Here is a 22254-nt window from a genome sequence, read left to right on the forward strand (position 1 = left end):
ATATCAATAAAGAAATCCTATATTTGGTCAGAATGGACACTTCGAATAGAATACTTACTTTCAAAAACAAACAAACACAACGCAAACAGTGTAGTCCGATTTACGAAAAAATTACTCGAGCCAGTTCTTTTAATCGCTGAAAATACTCTCAGAATTTGTAGTTACCATACTGAGAAAGTCTGGCACAAAAAAAAAATTAAAAAAAAATAAAAAAAGGTTTTTCGTTTTTAGTTGAAAATGGTGTCGTGTAAACGGCCCCTAGTTATGTCCTTCTCGAAATTTAGGGGTCGCTTGCACGACACTGTTTAAAACTTTTTATGCGTTTTGATAACAGGATTCAAAATGCACGTTTTTGAAAACGATATGGTTATTGTCTCCGTGTAAACTACAAAAACGTTTATTTGTGAAAACAGTGACGTCACGCACATGCGTATTACGTGTTCAGTCTATAGTGTAGTTTTTTCTATTCAAAGTGACATCGCATAATACTAGCATTGCATAATACAGAGATTTTAATCGTTTTCAGTACACTGTTGTCATTTTGTACCCTAGTGTACTCAAGGTTCATGAACCAGAATCATTACTGACTTATTGTACATATGACAACGTGAAGTTAAAGCATTTCAAAGTGGGAAATCAAATTACAATGTATAAAAATAAAAATACATTTATGTGTAACGTTATGTTTTAATACTTGTATTATCTGTGCAGCGAAGGTGGACAGTGCTGCAAAACATTTCAGTATCTAAAAACAATTCTGTAGGAAACACTGCGATCGAATATAATGTTAGGACGCCATCAACGAACAAACCTATGAACACCACAAATGCTGTCTAGGTAACTTAGGCAGTTCACTAGGTTTTGAGACACGGCCAGTATATCCATTTCTGGGTGTTAGTCAGTCTGCTGACAAGCGGTTTAATAACGTTTGGACATCAATATCGTTATGCATCCAGGTGTATGGCAAAGAAAAACCCGCAAAGAAGAAGAAACGGTTATGAATGTGACGGGTGATCATTCTGATGCAGTATGACAAGCGTCACATCACCATCACAGCTGACCAGACTCAGCCATTATCACCGCAGACGTTACGCTAAATAAAGGGAAACTGCGGGAACAACGGATGAATTTTCTAACAGACACGTGAATTAACACATACGGGCTTTAGAAAGCGTATACGTGTCATACGATATAAATAACAAAATAAATAACAAAGCGTTAAAGTACGAAATTCTGTACCTGCCGCCTCCCCCTGTTCCGGGCCGAAGCGCCATCTTAACCAGCTCAATGAAATGACGTCATCGCTGAGAACAGACATGCGCCACTTCCGGGGTCACACCACCGGTTGCGTCACCTCATCTGATGCATTTATTTTCAATACTTTTTATATACTTATTTACAACGTTTTACGTTTCATTTTTCAATTTGAAAGTGATTTATTATATAATCTAATAATAAACTTGAGTCCTTTTGATATGTAAACTTTTATCTGTAAATTTAAGTTATGTTATTGTGTGTATTTTCTACACGTTATTATCATGTGTAAATAGTACAGTTTTTGCTCATGATCTACCACCTGTGCTTTTTGCAGTACCTATAATTGCACAGGCGATGGCGCCATTGTAGTATTTGTCCCAGATATCGTAAATGGGCTCTGGATTGTCCCAGGGGGCGCTAAACATCACTTTGGCCTCCAGGAACAAGGGTAAAAAAATAGGGGCTAAAAAGTTTTTTCTTTCTTCTTCTTCTACTTTCTATTTAATTTTCTAATTGTGTATTTTTATTTTCTATTTAATTTTCAGACTTTATTTTTATTTGAGATTTGCTCTTGCAGGAACGTGACTAAATAATACAATTTAAAACTCATATTTGTGTGGTCCAGTCCAGTGGTCATATGTGTTAAAATTATTATTTTTTTACTAAATTACTAAATTATTTTTTACTAAATAGTTTTAATTTTATATTTTCCATTTTAATTTTAGTTTAAGTAATCGTGTTTAGTTTTTTACTAGCTTTTATTAGTTGTTGTTTTAAATGTATTTAAAAAAAAAGATTAATTACATTTTTTGTTATTTTAGTACATCATGTTGTCCTGGCAACTATAACTGAAATAAAATAGTTTTAGTTTTTTATATATTTTATTTGATATGTTTATTTTTATTTGGTTGTTTATTTAGTTGTTTAGTAATTATTTAGTTATGTTTATATAGTTTTTTACTAGCTTTTATTAGTTGTTTTTTAAAATGATTTCTTTTTCTTTTAACTTTAGTTTTAGTTATTTTAGTAGGCTACATCAAATGTTGTCCTGGCAACTATAGCTGAAATAAAATAGTTTTAGGTTTTTATATATTTTATATGATATGTTTATTTTATTTCAATTAATGCAAAGTTATGTGTTTTTTGTGGTTTTGGTTTTAGTAAACTAACCCTGGAGTGATCTTTGTATTTTCTAGCAAAAAAACTTGAAAACATTAAACAGACAATGTTTATAAAATTAAAAAATAATTAAATATACTTAAACATACAATCATATATTTGGCCTAAATTAAACTGTTGCTAGCAGTGTCTAGTCTTGTACTAAATGAAGTTATTTGACAAATGCATGTTTTGCATAAATAAACATGATTTTTTTATTTTTTTATTTATTATTATTATTTTGGACAGGAAATTAAATCATTGTTTGTGCCTCAAATGCTTTAAAAAAAGTCCTGGGACACTGTCCTCCGATATTGCCCTCACATTATTTGTGTTCATTGTCCACATTATTCATTATTTTTAATTAGATGAAACTACAGGGTTATGCCAAGACTTTTTGTGAAAATACACTGGCTATAAAATAAACTTAAATTCAAATGAATTGCCAATAACTAATGTCATATTTACTTGATTATTAGTTATTAGTACAGTTAAACACTAGGGGAAAAACAGTATAGTTACAGTACTTTTTATTCATTTATTTTGAATAATGGTACCATGGAAAAGGGGGGTGGGGGTGCTATTGAGTTTGGCTGTGTTAATACATTGGACAAGATTGATATTTCTCTTCTACCCAAGCCCATTCAGCTCTCTGAATAGCCACCTTACATTACCATTAGGATCCATTGAGGAGCTCTGAAGGACGCTGTTTCCCCACTGAGAGTAGTGGGTTTAGCTTGAGGCCAGACTCATCAGAGAGCCTGATGTGAATACAGGCAGGTTCCAGCGGTGTCCCTGTGACCCAGGTGAACATTAACCCACAACTGACTCAGAGCATCCCACCAATCACCATAAATCAGGCATCAGCGTGGACACTGCTCTCTGACAGGACTCCCTTTTACTGTATGATTCGTCTCTGAGCTGAAAGGCTGAAGTTATTCACTCCCATTTAGACACAAATGGCTCGAATGGATCTATTCTCATTCCAAAATCCTCTATGTGGGTCTTGAGTTTAGAATTGATCAATAAACTACCAAAGGATCACACAGGCGGGGATGATGAATTCCCTCACGGAGTGTGTGGGGTCATGAAAATGTCTGTTTACGTACAGTTTCTCATCTGTAAGGATTACACTATCATTGTATGTTGAATGCAGTGTGCTTCCCCTCAATAGATGCAGAACAATGATGTGATTAATAATGACATTTTTATTCCTCTCTGCCATCTTTGCTTCAAGTCTTCCAGCTACTGTCAACCTGTCGAGCCATTAAGCTGTTTATGATTTATTTCACTGACTGTATGGTTTGGATATTTATGAACTGTTTGAATTCACTGAATTTATGAACTTTGTGAATTTCTTGTTTGTTGTTTCCTTTTTCTTTCTTTTTTCTTTTTTGAAGACTGGATATTATGAATAACAATGAATGCAAAAAATAATGATTTTTTTAAATAATCAAAAGTATGGGAAATGATATAATCCATCTATCTCATATATATATATATATATATATATATATATATGTGTGTGTGTATATATATATATATATACACACACATATATATATATACACATATATATATATTACATAAATAGTTTACAGTTTATACTATGTAATTTGGTTATAAATCATAGGCCTATATTATGTTTTATTACCTTATATTATATACAAATTATGTTAACATGTAATAAAATATAACTGTATTTCAAAGCGTATTATACACTGTTCAGATTCAGAACTTCAAAGGCTAATTTTGATCTCAGTTTGACACAATGTTACCAATTAGCCCTGGCAGAGATTGGCCTCCTGACCTCTGACCCCTGCTGGGTTCTCCTGCCCATTAAAACCCTTTGGGGCCCAGCTGGAGTTGATGTAGTGCCCATTCTCTTCTGACCACTAAATACACAGCTACATTCAGTTTGTAACTTCCATTTTCTGTCCCTTTGTCCCGTCTCTCTGTTCTCTGTGTGTCCATCTTGCTCTTGTGTTGACCTCTGAGTCTTGTTCGGAAACGAAGATCCAGTCCTCCCCTACCATGTTGGGTACCAAAGGCTTATTGCTATATGTTTGAACTGAAAATGAAACACAACTGCCTGTGATTGAAAGATGCACATGAGTGATATTTTATGATAAAAACTTCCATCAGCAGTTGAAATTGTGTTTTATATTTGAATTTTTTATTTAAATGTAGTCTATACATCTCATTTCCTCTTCCCTGTGACAAAAAGTGGCACAGTTTACCCCACTCTCCCCTGCATATTGACAAACCATCAGATTAACAGCAAAATATTGGTAATATAAAGTCTGTAATTGTTTCACTACCACAAAATTCACCACATTCAACATCATTAATCTGAAGTCATTTCACCAATATTAGCACTTTATTGTATTTTTTCCATTCGCCTTGTTAAAATACAAGAATTACAGGCCAGCTTTTACAGCGCTGTCCTTAAATTGAACTAATACAATGGTTATAATTATTGTTGTTGACTGCTTTGTTAACTCAGCACCTCCTCAGAATGCTAATAAGCATTTCTCTCTCTCTCTCTCTCTCTCTCTCTCTCGCTGCTCCTCTGCTCTTTTCAGGGCAGCGCAGTAAAAGAGAGCAGCAGTAAGATCTTTAGTGGCTCCCTGGGAGCAAAATCAAAGGCCTCATTGATAACCAAACAGGGCGACATCATTGGGTTACAAGTGTATACCCAGCAGGACGCCCTCTTTCATAACTCTATGAGTGACTTTAAGGCACATTCAACTGAAAAACAAAACAAGTTTTGAAGTTTAACATTGTATGAGCTGCTATCAGCACGTCATCAAGCTAGAGAATTACTCGAAATGTGCTTTTAGGTGTCTCTTCAACTACAAACAAGTTTTATTTTTGCTAAATGCTCAAATGTCTTACACTGTTTTCTACATTGATAATAATAGAAAATGTTTCTTGAGCAGCAAATCAGGATCATGTGACACCGAAGATTGGAGTAATGATGCTGAAAATTCAGCTTTTGCATCACGGGGAAAAACTTAAAATATATTACAATAGAAAAAAGATATATTAAATTGTAATAATATTTCATAATATTTCATTTTTTTCTGTATTTTTGATACATAAATGCAGTCTGGGTGAGAATAAAAGACTTCTTTCAAAGACATTAACAAATTTTACCGACCCCAGATTTTTTGAACGGTATTGCATAGATTTAATTGTTTTACCCAAAAATAGGGCTGTCTATGACATCTATGATGTAATTTCCAACAGTTTTGCCCCTAATAAAGTTTTTTGGTAACACTTTATTTTACAGTGTCATTGTTACATATTGTACATGTAATTACTGTAGTAATAACTGTAAATTATGCACAATTACATGCAATTAACCCTAAACCAAACCCTCATCCTAATCCTAACCCTATAGTAAGTACATGTAGTTAATTATTATTACTCAGTACTTAAATGTATAATTACACTGTCTAAAATAAAGTGTAACCATTTTTTTTTTTTACTTTTCAAAAAGTTGGTGAACTTTGTATCCAAGGAGACAAGTGATGATGTGATGTCTGAAAGAAACATCTGTAAATATCACTTATTTTTATTGGTCATCATTTCCAGTCATGCTATAACCCTTCAAAAGTGTGAAAATATTATTTAATTCTGTGTATTTAGGAAATGCAAAATGCTGGCTATGGAATTAGGTTTAACAACTCAAAAGATTTTTTCATTTCCAAATTGTCGGTCATATTCAAAACATATTTGAAATATCCAATCTTTTTCACCAAAGGGTAATAAAAATGTCATTTGTTAGATGACCAAAAAAAACATGGTCATGAAAAACAAAATGGTCAGAGGTCATGAAGACCTGCCTGAAATGTACATATTCCCATAAACACTTTTTTTGAATTCATCCTGGAGTGTCACTGTCACAACAGTAAATAAAGAAGAAATATAAAGTAATCTCTACATACACAGACAAAATGTATGCATGATTGTGAACAAGTTAATTAAATAAAAACAGAAGACTATCACTAAAACTAAATCGCTTGTTTTATTAAAAGAGACCCATGTAAAATAAATAAATGTTGTGCGTAAGTCCACCTAATTACAACCACCTAGCCTACAGTGTATTGTCTTCATGGAGCCATCATGTTTTCCCAGCATACTCTTCCACCCTACAGCAACAACATGGTGACTCGCTCTGTGTGGCATTGGTACGAGTTTCGTTTCCATCAACAATGTGCGGCTCATTCTCCAAGTTTAGCCATAGCCATGTGGGGAATTTAAAAAATTGTTGTTTCAGACCTGTAGGAGGAAAACAAAGAGCAACAGGGAGGTTTTCTTCCAAACATGCACCCCATCCTTTCTCACGCTGCTGAACAACATACAAAACACTACATATCTGAAATTAATGAGAAGCACCTGGACTTAAATCGTCCAAATATTGTGCAAACTAAAAAGATTTAAGAACACCATAGAAGAAGTCATGTGTCCTGAAGTATACGGGATTTAACAAGACAGATAGTGCTTGTCGCAGGAAGGAGGCGTTGGTTGGTAATGGGCCCTTGCTGAACGGAAACACATTCCTAACACCCATGTCATAAAAATCATTGTGTTCAAAAGAAAAACTAAGCAATGAACAGTAAAATTCACAATACTGTAACTTGGCAAATACTAGACTATAATATTCAGTATGAGGAAATGTATAAGAAATATAGTCCAGTCATTTTAAGCCAAAATGGGGGTCAACCTTGAACAAATTGCAACAGAAGCAAACTCAACTGATTTTGTATCCTCAATATGTCCTGAGTAAGGAAAAAAAGCCCTGAAGAATCCCATTAGGGGAAAGTTTTGAAAAAGACCCAAATATAGCCTATTCACACGCCTATTCATTCTTCTTCTTACGTGAATAGGGTAAAAAAAATTAACCTTTAGATATCACCATGAAAATGACTGAGTTGATTACTTACATCAAGAGAAACAAAAAATGTATTACAAGTTTTTTGAAATTGTTTGTTAACATGGACAAACGGTACATAATCTAATTACGTAGGCCTATGTGCTAATTTGCATAAATACCACAACAGGTCTAAACATTGGGTATAGCCAGGTGAAAATGTCTTGTTGAATCTTCTTGACACATAACAGGAACCCATTTAGGCTATCCATGAGCATTAATACATAGAGGCAGGAAGAAGTACTTTAGAAACCAGCCTTTATTAATTATTAAGAGATTGGGTTTGGGGCTGGGTCCATGGGACTGATTCTGGGGGACGAGTCTGAGGGAAGAACAGGAGACAATGGTAAGGAGAATGCAGAAGACAAAAGGTAAGCAAAATAAAAAGTGAATCCCCAGAAACAGTCCCACGGACCCAACCCCAAACCCCATCTCTGCAATAATAATTAATAAAGGCTGGTTTCTAAAGTACTTCTTCCTGCCTCTATATATTAATGCTCATGGGTAGCCTAAATGGGTTCCATTCAGACCTTAACATTAAGTCTTTTACTGTTATGTGTCAACAAGATTCAACAAGACATTTTCACCTGGCTATACCCTATGTTTAGATCTGTTGTGGTATTTATGCAAATTAGCACATACATAATTAGATTATGCCGTTTGTCCATGTTAACAAACAAATTCAAAAAACTTGTAATACATTTTTTGTTTCTCTTGATGTAAGTAATCAACTCAGTAATTTTCATGGTGATATCTAAAGGTTACATTTTTTACCCTATTCACGTAAGAAGAATGAATAGGGGTATGAATAGGCTATATTTGGGTCTTTTTCGAAACTTTCCCCTAATGGGATTCTTCTGGGCTTTTTTTTTTCCTTACTCAGTACATATTAAGGATACAAAATCAGTTGAGTTTGCTTCTGTTGCAATTTGTTCAACCTTTTTTCATAAAATGACTGGACTAATACAGAATTTTATCCAATTTCACATTTCAAATCAGAGACAAACCACTGTTATCAATCTTGAGCAAAAAACTTTACTTGAAACTTTTTTGGTAAAGCATAAATAGTGATTTTAAAAGATTGATTTCATTTTATACAAAAATAATACAATGTGGAAAGAATCACATTTTGTATAAATCCAACATAAACAGGAGAATAAACCAGTCCTGTAACCTCAGGTCAACTGGCAGTGGGAACATAGTCAACAACATTAAAAAAAAACATTGAAGTGACCTTTTGACAAGTATTCAAACTCTCAGATGGGACTAAAAAGGGACGTGTTTCTTCAGTTTACCAAAATTACAATTTCAGTTTTCAATTCATGGACTTGCATGCCATAAAAAAAAACAAGGTAAAGAGCCACAATAAAAAAACGATTTCACAATGCTTCCTGGTAGTTCAGAGTTGTGTGTGAGCAAATAATACTGTTTGAAATGGCGAACGGGCTCAATTTCCCAACTTTCATGAAATTCCTACTGATAACAATTACACTGTCCAATAAGAGACCAATTCAACAGGGCGCTCTTTTTCACATATCTCTCCACCATGACAATGACAGTTTGATTTTTGGTCAATATTTAGATTAGAAAGGCACGTCGTCATGATTCATGGCCGTTCCCTTCGATATCACAAAAATGGTGACCGGCTATGCGGATAGAGTTATCTGTCTCTCAGATCGACCGGAAAATTAATCCGGTATTCCTTGGATGGGAGTCTGTTACACTGAGTTCCTCCATCTGAACGCTGGCACAGAAAGATGAGTCTTATCTATCTGACAACACCAATGCAAATAGTCAACATTGACAGTAGTGTCTATTTTAAAAACCAGGCTTAAAGGTAGGTCGATAGGTTCAGGTTTTGTTGAATGTGCTTTAACATTTATCTCACTTTTAAGATTGTTGTCGAAAAAGACCTTTGGAAACTGCGCACCCCGTCACATTGCATATTCCAATACGTCATACCTGTTCCTTAGATTGTCACATCCTAAATCACAGTTTACATGTTTAGACAGATAAAAGCACACCACATGGATTATCAAATATTTACATCCTTCATAATAATGAAATAATAGTGATATAATAATTGCTTGTATTTACATCCAACTGTACAGAACATTGTCTAAGCATTCAGATCTCATGGAAGACGTTTTTGCATCACAGTTATACGTTACATAAAACCTTACAGATGCTTCTAACATTGGCTGATTGTCATTGTTTCCACACAGATCTAGAAACATACTGTGCTCTTATTCCAGGAACTGGCTGGAAAGCAGGTGTCTTTTCGTTCCTTTCTGGTGCAGTTTTGTATCTGTAGCTTTGCCTGACCATGTTTTTCCTATTTGTTTGTTCTTCAGGATCACCCATGTTCATTAATATGGATCGTCCATCACTGAGAAGGAAAATACTGTCACTAAAGTTTGTACCCTTGTTGATCGTCCGAGCCAGACTTCTTGAACAACCCAACAGTGTTCGGGCTTGTGGGTCTTGCCCTCCACTGCAGCCCCTGGTTTATTGACAAACTCATCATCCAACGCGCCGCGAGCACTTATTATGGGTTGCCACAGATACGGGCACGATGAGGGGGAATGGAGGTAAGGACGATGTGCTCCTGTTGCTAGGCATCGAGGAAGTCAGGTGTACACGCTCACCAGGCCTGCAGCGGACACTGCAAAATAAAGAGAGAAAGGAGAAATGGTCACATAAGCATTCCGTATGAAATGTGAACAAATCCTGCGAGAGTGGAATTTCCTTATCAGCCACACCTGACCAAATATATACCTCATCCCTGTGCGCTCTTTTCCATTGTAACCGACATTTTCGTATTGTTTGGGTGTTTTTACTCTTTCTTTGGAGAGGGAGAGGCAGGTGACCCTGCCGTGACCCGCTGGCCGACAAACAGACGCACCTGATAAAGGTGCCGGCCAGCTGCTCAGACTACACTCATTAGATGCAGGTCTGCAAATGGAGGTGAGGTTTTGTTGTCGGGCTGAGTGGGATAGCTCGGCAAACAGTTGGGTTATAAAGACAGAGCGTGGTTTGCAATGTCCCCCAAAGTGCCCACTGCACCACCCAGTCCAAATACAGCAGGCTGATAAGAGCTTGAAATTGCTCTCTCAGTACTGGGGGGGTTGAGGAACCGCATACCTGGGATATCTAAATGCTTTCAACTGACATTTCCAATAATCTCACACAAGTGAAATATTGGAGGACATTTGCATATTATTCAGAATTAGAGACCAGCTCTTGATAAGTGAAGCAAATGCTGGCAGGAAGTTCAAGCCACCAGGGTTTGTGCTGCCAGTGATGATGTGGCAGCGTGGGAAATTGGGCATGTAAAAGCGGTGACTGCAGACCGCATTTCAGGCTAGAGCGGTCACAGAGCGCAGGGGAAAAGACGTAATTACTTCATACACTCCCATCCACGGCAGCGGAGCCGAAGGAGCACGAGGGCTTTGATTAACAGTGAGGATCATTTCCTGAACTCACTGCTAAACTGGACTCAGGAATGACTGCATTGAGAGCGAGAAAAGAAAGGAAGATAGAAAAAAACTGTAAAACAAAACTAATATATATATATATATATATATATATATATATATATATTGTATATATAACTAAAATAATTTTACTGAAAGAAAGAAAGAAAAAAAGAAAAAAAGAAAGAAAGAAAGAAAGAAAGAAAGAAAAAAAGAAAGAAGAATGAGAAAAAAGTGTGACAAAGAAAGCGAAAGGCGGTTTCATCAATCAAGTCGTGCTCAGGCTTGGATCACGGGTGACTGATTGGTCAAGCTGTTCAAAAGGAAATAGGAATTCTGAGGAGTATCCACGTTGGTTCGCTTCACTGATCGAGATGTGCAACAAACCCAGCTAAACAAAGACACTGAAGCAGGTTGGGTTTGTGTGCAGATTCTTTGCCTGATTAAAACCACATTGGCCTTTATCTAACTGAAAAACTCAACATCAGTCCTATCCAGAAATCTTATGCTGATCACTTTAAGAAATGTTAGCGATTAAATGTTGATAAATGGTGCTTAAAAGCAATATTCTGAGTTACATCAAACATACATGAAACTTTACTGTACAATCAATATACTCTTGCCAGTATATGGAGACGGATTGTGGATTAAATATTTAAAAAATCGGTGAATGTTTGGTAGGGTCTGTGCTAATATATATGTAATGTAATATTGTATAGATATGTAAAAAAAAAAAATTCAATGATAAACTTTTTTTCTTGGTATATCTGTTTTTTTTTCCTCTTTGCTGCCATTACTTTGCCCAACTGATTGTCATAAATATAGCATGAGTGAAAAAATTCACGCAAATTGCAATCTGAATAGTAGCTGGCTTAAAAAGGTTTGTGGATCCTGTCATCAGCATCTTTGTAGCTTCAATGAAGCTAAAAGTGATTCCAGGAAACAATTCCATCCCATATGGCTTTATTTACCCATAAGAAGCTTGCAGAAGTATGACAAACATGCAGATAGACTTGACCACCCACAAAGAAACCAATCAGCTCTGTTAGAACAGATCGAAGGCCACATTCACACAGCGAGCCTTAGTGCTCAATTCTGATTTTTTTGTATAGCTGTTCACATTGTTGTTTTAAATGTGGCCAATATTAGATTCCAGTGTGAACAGATCATGGCCCTGAACTGACCCGCATGTGAAAAAAACGATAGAGCAACACAATGGCATACGGAAGTAAACACGGAGGACATTAAAGTAAGTGACTATGCATTTACTTATTCTGTGATCTGCCGCGGAAGAGAGAGTTTTTAAACATTTATAATACGAGCCCTCATGTTTTGCTTGTATATAGAGCTGTCACTGTAATACTTATGAGTTCTGACACATCACTGTCCTTCACTGACTACCTTTCACAACTTTCTTGAAAACGTTGGGTATATGAGTGAAGAATTGTGACGAATGTTGCTCTGCGTGAATTCCGATATGACTGGTCAGACTGTGGGCGCATTGCTAAACATCCGCCCTGTATCGGATTTAGTCCCACATATGGAAGTGGCACAAATCAGAATTGAAAAGATCAGATTCCATGTGGTTTGTACTGTTCACACTGTCATGAGAAAGGCAGATCTGAGTCACATGTGAGCAAACTGTGAGCGGATTTGGGCCACATTTGCCTGCAGTTTGAACGTAGCCTAACAGACTTAAATCTGAGTTGGTAAATGTTGTGGATGACTGACCTGTTTGCTGGAGGACATTGAACTCAGTGTACTGAGGCTGTTGGCGTCTGTCACCACCATGGTGGGGGGAAACCGAGACGAGTGAGAATAGTGGGGTGGCTCCTGCTTGTGTGAGTACACTGTAAAGATAACACAAACAGAAATTCACATCAACAGGTATTTGAAAGAATTTGACTAGATCAGTAGATACTGGACAGGGGACGTGGACTGACTGTGTGAGTGTGAGACGGAGGCCATGAAGGGCTGTTGGCTCATGTGGCCAGTTGACTGCTGCATGAGCTGCTGGTGTTGGACGTTTAGCTGTTGCGAGAACTGCACCGGCTGCAGCGCCGCCAGACTGCCTGAAACGCTGTTGATGACAGGTATCGTCTGTGCCTGCGACGTATTCAAACCTGGATGCGAGAACAATGAGGGGTCAAGTGGAGAATGTATAAAGAATCTGAAAAGGAAAGCAAGGTGGGTCACTCACTTTGTGCGATGGCCATGACTCCAGAGAGGGGCATTATGAGGTTGGGGGTCTGTTGGTGCACATGGTGAGATGCATGGATGTTGGTCAGGGTGCTGACTGGAGGAAGACCTCCACCTGATACAGAGATCTGTGAAGAAAATGCACCAATAGTTCAACGGACTGCCTAGAATGAATGCTTCTGTCAGAACTGTTTCAACTGTACTCTTATCTTAAGAAGGTGTCGGAGCCCTGACAGAGACACAGAGGTTTATTTGAATAAGCCGAGTTAAGAGTTGGCCATGCTCAGACAACCGTCTGACTACTCAGATAAGCTGCTGTCATACTCCCTTCCTCCTACCCTGCCGTTGACAGAAACCCACCCTAAACCATGATGAATTTGACCTATAACATAACACCGCAGCCTTGCTAGAAAAATTAATGCATAGAAAACTGTCCTGAAACAAAAAGCTACATGAAAATCTCGCCCAACTCAAACATTAGTATTCAGATAACCAACTCCATTGAGCGCCGGTGTCACTCAACCGACAGAGAACAAGTACAACTGCACCCTTCTCCTCCTCTGCGGGGCATTTAATCAATACAAACAGAATGTTTCTTTGTCAGGTTTGTTGGCACAGCCACGGCCGTGCCCCTTTCTCACTTCCACTGGCTAACATTTGCTAAGATCGGCCCTGCAGTGCACTATGGGCCAAGGCCTGCCGTCTGCCTCTAGGTTTAGCACTGGGAAGTACAATGCAGCATTTGTAATCCCACTTACTGGGTGAAGGTAGGTATCTATTAGGTCCTACTTTGTGTTTCTGTGTCAAGAGCAGGCATGCGTTATCTTATCTGGGCTCAGAAGTGCTCACCATCTTGGCGTCAGGTGACAGGAGACTGTGACTGGGGTCCATTGCACCCGGAGAGACCTGCTGTAATACTGACTGGCTGGTTACCATGGCATTACTGCTATGGTGATTGATCGTCGAGGAGGAACTGACTTCACCAGGACCTTGTTGGCTGTACCGGACACCTATTAAGGAAGAAAGCAAGAGAGAAAATGATCAGATTTAGTCTCCTAAATGCTTTGCAAATTTGGCCCAGTTTGTATCTATTAGTTAGGGCAGAGTAAACAAACGGTGCCCTCCGCACCTGGTCCCTGAATGGTCAAGGTCATCTGAATGTGTACATGTGGGTTGTCTGCAACTCTGAAAACTATGCTGCACTGACCTTCAGAACTTCATAATCTACGTCAGGAGTATCCAATCCTTTTCCTGGAGGGCCACTTTCTAGCAGAGGTTGGCTCCAGCTCGAATTAAACACCCAAACCTGTTATTCAAGGTCTTCAGGATTACTAGACACTTCCAGGTTAAACTCTGCAGAGAGGTCTACGTGAAATAAAGCTTTATGAGATAGATAATAATGCTCTACTGAAGCTTAATTCTCTCTTTAGACCTTTTTTATCTTTTGTGGGTACTCTTGAACATTCAGGGCCACAGGAATTCAGCCTGTCTCCAATCGAATGGGTGTTTGCCAACCCCAAGCTCCACAGATATGAACAAGGTAAACATTACTCAATTAATGCTAATGTCATACGCATTTTTCAGTCCAAAAGTCTTTACTCCTACATTCAAATACCAGGTTTGGCTAGCCAAGCAAGATGACGACACAGCCGAATGAAATAAGGCTTTGTTTTTGATAACCTCTTTCCTGGAGTGCTCCCAGAGTGACGCACCAAACAAAAAGACTAGCAGAACAGCAAAAATATGACAGAAAGGTCTTAGAACAAATCGATTGATCCTTTTTTGTGTTTCATTGTGCAGGGAAACTCTGCAGACACAACTTTGCCCCCCTCTGCACACTTACAGCATTGCCAGCTCTCTACAGTGTCTTGTAAACACCAGTGCAGGACAATAAAGCACTCCATTGGACCTACAACCTGCTCAGCACACAATGGGCCAGCAACCATAAACAGTCTTTACTTTACTACCGCGCACCCACTAAAAGTGTCAGAGAGAGAACAGGCTATTGTCTGACTCCGTCAGGCATTCACTCGGACTGCAGGGATCTCCTCTCACGCTCAATCATTCAGGTCTGCGCTGTCTGGGCCATGCTGACCAGCAGGAGGGCTCGGTTTCTGAGGGAACCAGGAACCGAAATACAACCTCTGAGACCACAACATAAAAGTTACATGGAATGGTATCATAAACCAAGTCTTAATTACGCTATTCAGAAAAGCAATAGACACTTTCAGCAACCATTGCTGGTAGCTATATCTAGACAGTGCATAAGGTTATTGGCTGATACAATATTCTCAAAATAGCTAAATATTGGCTTATCAGTCTCCCTGGACAAGATTTTATTCTGTCACTACTTACGAATCAACTTTGTTTTCAACTTTAACAATTCACTTTGTAGTCACCTTTTAGTATAGCTTGACCAATACAAAAACTGCTACCGCAAACTTTGGTTAGAGGCAGAAGGCGGTGGGAAATCCTAAAGGGGAGTGGTAGCATTAGACTGCAGCAGATTTTAAAGGGTTCAGCTCTCCCTGGGATGCATGTAATATCAAAGCATTGCTCTTCATCCCCAGGCAGTGCTCATTATAGCATTGCCGCATATGAGAGGCCTCCTGGGTCTTAGCAGGACGTACTCGGCCTTTCAGCCTTTCTGTGGCCCCCAATAGACTAAGCAAGGATAGTTGAACTCTCCTGTTCTCTGCTTCTCCTTTGCTATTATTTATCAAGGGTAAATTAAAAATCATTACTTAAAGTGTACATTTTCTAGTTTCCTTGGTCATGAGGTGACGGTCTCAAATACAAGTTTCTTTACTAATAGATTTCAAGATTTAGATTAATAGATACTGTTTTAGTGCTCCAACATTTTCTACCTAAATGTTATCAAAGAGCATTCTGGAAGCGGTTTGCTTTCCCAACGGCACCACAACACAAACATAGGGAAGATCACAGTCAGGCCCCAAAAACACATATCAGTTGACCTTCCAGCAGCGGCAAAATGGCCTGTCTGTTATCAACAGGCCAAACCTGAATCAATAAAAAAAAGTAGAGTCTCTCTCCGATCTGACCTGGTAACGACCTCTTAACAAAACCTGGGTTTGCGTAGTTTTCGAGAGGGGGGCTGAGACCGGGAATCACCCAGTACCCTCCATACCTCGAGCAGAAGGGGCTCATCAGTCCTGTCTGGCCCGAAAAGAGCCAAAGCCCAGCGGACAGCTCCTGCTGTTCTGCTCAGAGCCCAGCTACTGCTTCTATACCCCAGCCCATAAAGGTGAGAGGGGATCCGAGTTGTCCCTCCCCCTGGCCCAGCAGAGATAAATGAACCTCGGTTACAGTCACTACAGTCTTCTAATATACCATAAACAAAAGGGTTCCCTGCTGAGACAGGGTAAAGAGAGCAGGGAAGAAGGGACTCCCTTATCAAAGGCCTGGGAGATGTAGTAGCTGAGGATTTTAATTGTCAATTAAGCATGCATAATACAGGCTGTGCCCTGGCAACGTGATGAGGGGTCCTGCTGAGCCATTCTTGTCAGGCCTGCTTCTGACACCAAAAAACAGCTGATTCTGCTGGCAGGGATCTGGCGGGACACCTTGTAAGACCCTCGACTAAAAGCACGGAAGAGAAGACCGATACCATCCCTTTCCTCCCCCTTCTCATCCAAATTAACACAACCTGAGGTCACTGACTGGTCAGGTGTGCAGAGGGGAACACCACACGCAAACAGACAAGCCACTCATTGCTGTGCCACATGCGTAGAAACAAGCAAAACACCCACTGCGATAGCACTCTGGCTCTTTGGCGCTCAAACATGAAAGAGCAACAATAGGTAATAAGCTGGTTGAGTCAAAGAGTGTATTGCTTTTACTGCCGAAGTCTTGCCATATCAAACTAGGTCAATAAATCCTTCTGGGAATACAATTCATTAGATAACAGAGGAGTGGGCCTGCAGTAAACCGCAGTGACCCTACAGGTATAACTAGGACTCGAGAGTGAGTTGAGCCGCATGACCCAGGGTTGACCCTGTGTCCTGTCCAAGGGTGGCTGCTCTTTGTGCCTCACTCTTGCCTGCTGACTTCAGTAGAGCTGAGATTGCAGGTACAATGCAGATTGTTCTTGGTATGTGTTTCAAAGCTGGGAATAACAATGCCATTTGCTCAGCTCACTCTGTCACACTCATTGATCACTGCCCTGCTCTCTTTCTTTCCCCCTGATCTCATCAACTACCTCATCTCTTCTTCAACTTCGTTGCCACACCATACCGCAGAGGAGACAATGATCAATAAATGTATTTTCCAACCCTAAGCCACATTCACAGGCTAACAGCAATATCAAATAATAGACAAGAGATTACAATGAATGTGTCAATACCTTGCATCTTTCCTGGTGGGGAGCTGCTGGCTTGTGGGTGATGTGGGGAACTATGTGAAAGGAGGGAGTTCAGACTGTGCGTTGGCCCACTGTAGGCATCCATGGCCAATTTTTGTCTAAAAGCCTCTTCCTTCCTCCTGTTGGCAAACCAGTTGTAGACTCGCACCTCTGTGACCAGGTTGGAGCCAAGCCCATGAGCTTTGGATGGCGATACTCCTCTCTGGAGGCACTCAGCCCTGAATGTAGTCAAGAGAAACATATTAGCATAACTGGGATGAAAGTGAGGAAGTAGTTGACATTCATAGCAAGTTCTTCCGTACCGATTGCACTCCTCTACCAGTGCCTCCCTCTCCTCTTTGCTGGGGTTCTTCTGCCGTTCGTAAGCCTGGTAAAGGATCTGTTGGGATGCAGGCCCCCATTTGAAGCGGTTGCGTCTGAGCTTCTTGCAAGCAGGTTCAATGGCAGCATCATCCCCTGGCTGCACCATAGCCTGCGCAGACTGACTAAAGTCTGAGAAAAAAAGTAGCACCTGATCCTGATTGCCTTTGTCTGACATGTTGCTGCCACAGCCATGTGAGATCTGGTTGAATTCTGAAACGTAAAAGAGAGGAATTTTGATGTCACTTTCAGAATTTTCATATAGGACATAAAGTTTAAATGAGCATTTGCTTTTAATCCTAGTTAAATAAGGTAACATCTCTTGAAAGAAATGGATATTTAACCCTTTGATGCAGTCATTTTTAAGCTTTCAGGGTGTGATGTTACACCGAATCACCATGTGGGATAACCTTTGACCTTTGCATAATTCTATATGACTGCTCATTGCGCTACATAAATTCAAAATGATGATGCAATAAGTAGCCAGTCTCCAAAACAAAATTTATTAAAAATTTATAATAATAGGCCTACACTCTTAAAAATAAAGGTTCTTTGTTGGCATATTTGGTTCCATGAAGAACCTTTAGATTCCACAAAAGGTTCTTTATATTGGAAAATGGTTCTTAAGATTTTTAGAATGTTCTTCACACTAAGGGGGCGGGAACGGTTCTTTTTAGAACTGTTGACTGGAAAACGGTTCTTCTATGGCATTAATGCTAAAACACCCATTTGGAACCTTTATTTTTAAGTGTATCACTAATAATCTGTTTCTGCCCTTACTGAATCTGTATCTCTCAAAAATTACATATGAAAAAAAAAAATAAGAATGAAAATGATTTTTATGAAAAAGAATGAATAGATATTGCATAATCCTCATAATTCATGCATAAATTCCGGTGGAAAGTGGTGCTTTAGGCTACTATTTAATTTCATGCAGTTTAATATTACTAGGCCTATATTCTCACTGTAGTAGCCTACTCTAGTAAACTGTCACATGCAGCAAGAAATACAAATATTAACTTACGTCGCAAGATCTCCCGCTGTTTCCTGACATACCAGGTGTAGAGCGCAGCGCGTTTCTGCGTTTTCATAGGCGTGCCTTTATTCAGGTGCTGTGACAGGTGCGACTGATTGAGTCCTGTCACATCCACTACCTCGCGCTGAGGGATATTGTGCTGCTGCATGTATCCTTTGATCATGCGGGCCGCGCGCCACGGGTCCTCCCTGAAGAGACCGGAAACATAAAACAATAACTACAACAAACTCATTTTATATAATTAGTTTAAGTCACCTTTTAACTTGGTTTCGATTATTTTATATTTATGATAGTGAATTTATTAATCTGTTTAACATGTTATTTGTTTTGTAAGTGCGGTCAATTGTTCCCAGCGCTAATAAACAATCGTTAATCAGTGTATTCAATAGGTTGTAAACAATACCAAAGGTTAAAGACTTCATTGCACGCAATCCAACTACTGTGATTTAATTACAAAAGGACAAGTTAGAGACAACTGAAGGACTTCACGACAGCTATATTGTTCACCGAGAACACTGTAAAGCCATTTCAAAAACAATAATACTTAGAAGGCCCTAAAGTATAATTAAACATGGTTTTAAAATGCTCTGTATTTTAGAGAGAAGGAGAACATTTTGCGTGAGACGAACCTCAAACAAAAAAAGCTGGTTATAGGATTAGAGAAACTAAACGAATTTGACATGGCTTAATAAATATAGCATTATGGAATTAGCTTCAAGATAATAACATTAATTTTTATTCATCAACAGAAAAGTTGTTGGATGCTAATAAATCCAAAGAACTCCATTCATATTTCAAAAGAAATACATTAGCCTACCGTTCACATTCAGAGAGCATTTCAATTTATCTGGTGAATTTGAAGAGCTTTACATGAACTTTACGTGATATAGGCCTATAGGCTATAGGCCTATAGCCTAAAATCACAGAGAATAGACAGAATCATGTAGCTTATTTTCGAGTCCGTAGGCTGGTAAGTTTGCTGTTAATGCAACATAATATTAATATATTATTAAATATATAGGCTATTCCTAAAAAATTTTTTTTTTTTAAAAACTAAATTAAAAGCTGTGTAATGTTTATTACTAAGTTAAATAAAAAATAGACCTAAATAAATAAGAAAGGAGAGAAAACGCGAAAAGCGGCAGACATGCAGATGCATTAAAACGTCATGCAAAAAAGTCTTACCATAGTAATTTCAGATTAAACTTTTGCTCTTGAAATCTGTCCAGACGGTTTGATTCGGAGACTGACAACATATATGTCCGTCCGCGAGCTTGCTTTATAACTTTCGACAATGAATAACTAGATCTCCTTTCACGCTAATCATTCGTCACTGTGTGTCTTTCAGTTGATGATTTATAGGATAAAATTAATAACTCAACTCCACGTGCTTTAGTTTTGATTTTCAGCTTTATTTCGTGACGTCGATGTTGATTACCATTTGCTGAATTATAAAAATAGCCTAGGCCTATGCAATTAGACATTCATATAGGCGTTTGATTTTATTTTATTTTTTGCAATTGTATTTTAAATAATAAAATAATTATAGTGACTTATAATGGCAATAATAATAATACAACAATTATCATCAGTAATTGTATTTACATGGCCTAAAATACATTTACGGACAAAGTCAAGAGAGATGAAATCAGACAACAGAGCGCGCGTATTTATTTTCTTTCGAGAGGGCAGAGGTGGTTAATAATAAATAGATCTTCTTTAGTTGATATATCTCTAAAGAAATAACTCACGTAGATAATTAGTAACCAGAATGTGAAAAGAGGAAACACTGGCGCGTGCTTTTAAATTTGTAAACACACTGCAGTCAGTAGTTAAATCTGTTCTGGAAAAGCACTGAATTTCGTTTCCATGATTTCAGGCCAATTTTACGCGGTTGAGAAAAGTTTGGTCATTACATTATAACCACATATTTTCCGTCGATTTAACGTATCGCAGTGATTTATAAACTAGGCCTACTACATTTTATCAGTTTTCAGAACTTCAATCAGAAATTCAAAGTGGTAGCCTATAAAAAGTGCATGACCTTATCAACGCCCTGTGATTTTAGAAGGCAACAATTAAACGTTTCCATTTTAGTGGGATGATTTCATTATGAATAACTTTTTATGTCAGCACATTTTTAGTAGCCTAAATGTGGACTTTTTCTGTGAAAATTTTTGTATTATAACGAATAAATGAACTGTGTTTTCATATAACGACAAAAGTATGCTTGTCAAACGACAGTAATTTCACAGTAGACTAACAGTCGGCCTTTAACTGCATTACATTACAATGTCAGTTCAGCTGCTCCTTGTCTCTTTCTCACTTCTATCTCTTTGATTTGTAGCAATAGCCAATGATTATATTATACAAGTGATAAACTTACGACAACATCCGATCTATTTCTGCCCTCTGCTCCGCTGCCTCCTCTGTGTTTTGAGACTGCAGTTCTTTCAGTATCGGCGGTGTGTCGAAATCATCCCCGTCCTCCGAGCCCTCATCATCCCCTGATAACTTCCCTTTACTGTGTCCATTGGTCAGCGTGTGAAACACCGGCTTTGAATCCGTATCACTGAGTTTGGAACCGGAGGGCGACATCTGAAGACTGTCCAGTTTAACTCCAAAAGCGCTCGGGCTTGGGTCCAGGTCTTCCAAAGCTTGCAGGAGCACATCTTTCGTAACTCCAGAGTCCAACAAGGCGCTCAAAAGCTCCTGCTGCAAAGACGTCAACTTGGAAACCATTTTTGCGAACATCTAAATGTTTAGTACGCAGGGAGGTGTAAAGAGGGAAATGCAGAATGTGAAATTTCCCCTCTTCACTCCTCCAACGAGTTCCTCCGAAGACACCTGCTCCGAAAAGTTAGGCCACTTCCCTGTCGGTCTGAATGATATAACTTGCCATGATGCTTCCAGAGGACAGGCGATATAAAATATGGTAATGAGTGGGCGTCTGCTGAGGGCCTTTATGCAAATGAGCTGTCCTGGGCCACACTGACTAACGCGCAGGTACAGCGTGTTTACACTGACTGGCTGTTATCAGCACAACTCCAAAGAACTTTGGACTTTGTCGACTCTTGTTAAAGCACATAATAATAATAATAATAATAATAATAAATTATTAAATATGTTTATAAGAATCTGTAGGCTACCTATTTATTAGGCTAAATGTTGCTGTATAAACTTATAGGTCATACAACTGAGATCCCACTGATAAAACAAATGCCAAGTGATTTAGACTAACGATATTTCAATATGTATAATAACTTTATCTAAAATTAATAAAATAAATAATTAGCTTGATTTTGTCTCAGCTCATCAGACTAGTAATAGTCTGTTCTCAGTCAACAGGAGATTTCTATTAAAAAAAACAATTTAGGTTTTGGGATAAAGACAAAGTGGCTATCATCAAAATTGCAAATGTAATGCAAAATTCCAGAGAAGCAAACAG

The 22254-nt window shown here is 38.4% G+C and overlaps 2 protein-coding genes across 5 annotated transcripts in view; both read right to left on the reverse strand.

Annotated features, from left to right (window-relative positions):
* Positions 1-1306, reverse strand: part of synrg (synergin, gamma) — a 47922-nt gene extending 46616 nt beyond the window's left edge. Inside the window, exon 1 of one of the 3 annotated variants that reach the window (XM_084125434.1) lies at positions 1240-1306. In XM_084125434.1, the coding sequence (XP_083981560.1) occupies positions 1240-1274 (35 nt within the window). In that variant the 5' untranslated portion in view covers positions 1275-1306. The remainder of the gene's footprint in view (positions 1-1239) is intronic. The other 2 variants (XM_084125435.1, XM_084125436.1) reach the window with 2 other exon arrangements.
* Positions 1307-8368: 7062 nt separating this feature from the next.
* On the reverse strand, positions 8369-21708 carry hnf1ba (HNF1 homeobox Ba). Of its 2 annotated transcripts, none has more exons than XM_084126826.1 (9): positions 21193-21708; positions 18795-18994; positions 17713-17983; positions 17393-17628; positions 13879-14039; positions 13031-13157; positions 12774-12953; positions 12562-12680; positions 8369-10019 (listed from the first exon to the last, which is right to left on the reverse strand). In XM_084126826.1, exons 1-9 carry the CDS (start codon positions 21558-21560, stop codon positions 9999-10001), a joined length of 1683 nt encoding a protein of 560 aa, XP_083982952.1. In that variant the 5' UTR covers positions 21561-21708; the 3' UTR covers positions 8369-9998. The 2 variants fall into 2 exon arrangements, with proteins under 2 accessions (XP_083982952.1, XP_083982953.1); XM_084126827.1 differs by lacking the exon at positions 21193-21708 and adding an exon at positions 19992-20096.
* Between the last annotated feature and the right edge of the window lie 546 nt (positions 21709-22254).

Source organism: Abramis brama (assembly GCF_963993115.1).
Source record: "Abramis brama genome assembly, chromosome: 10".
Lineage (NCBI taxonomy): Eukaryota > Metazoa > Chordata > Actinopteri > Cypriniformes > Leuciscidae > Abramis > Abramis brama.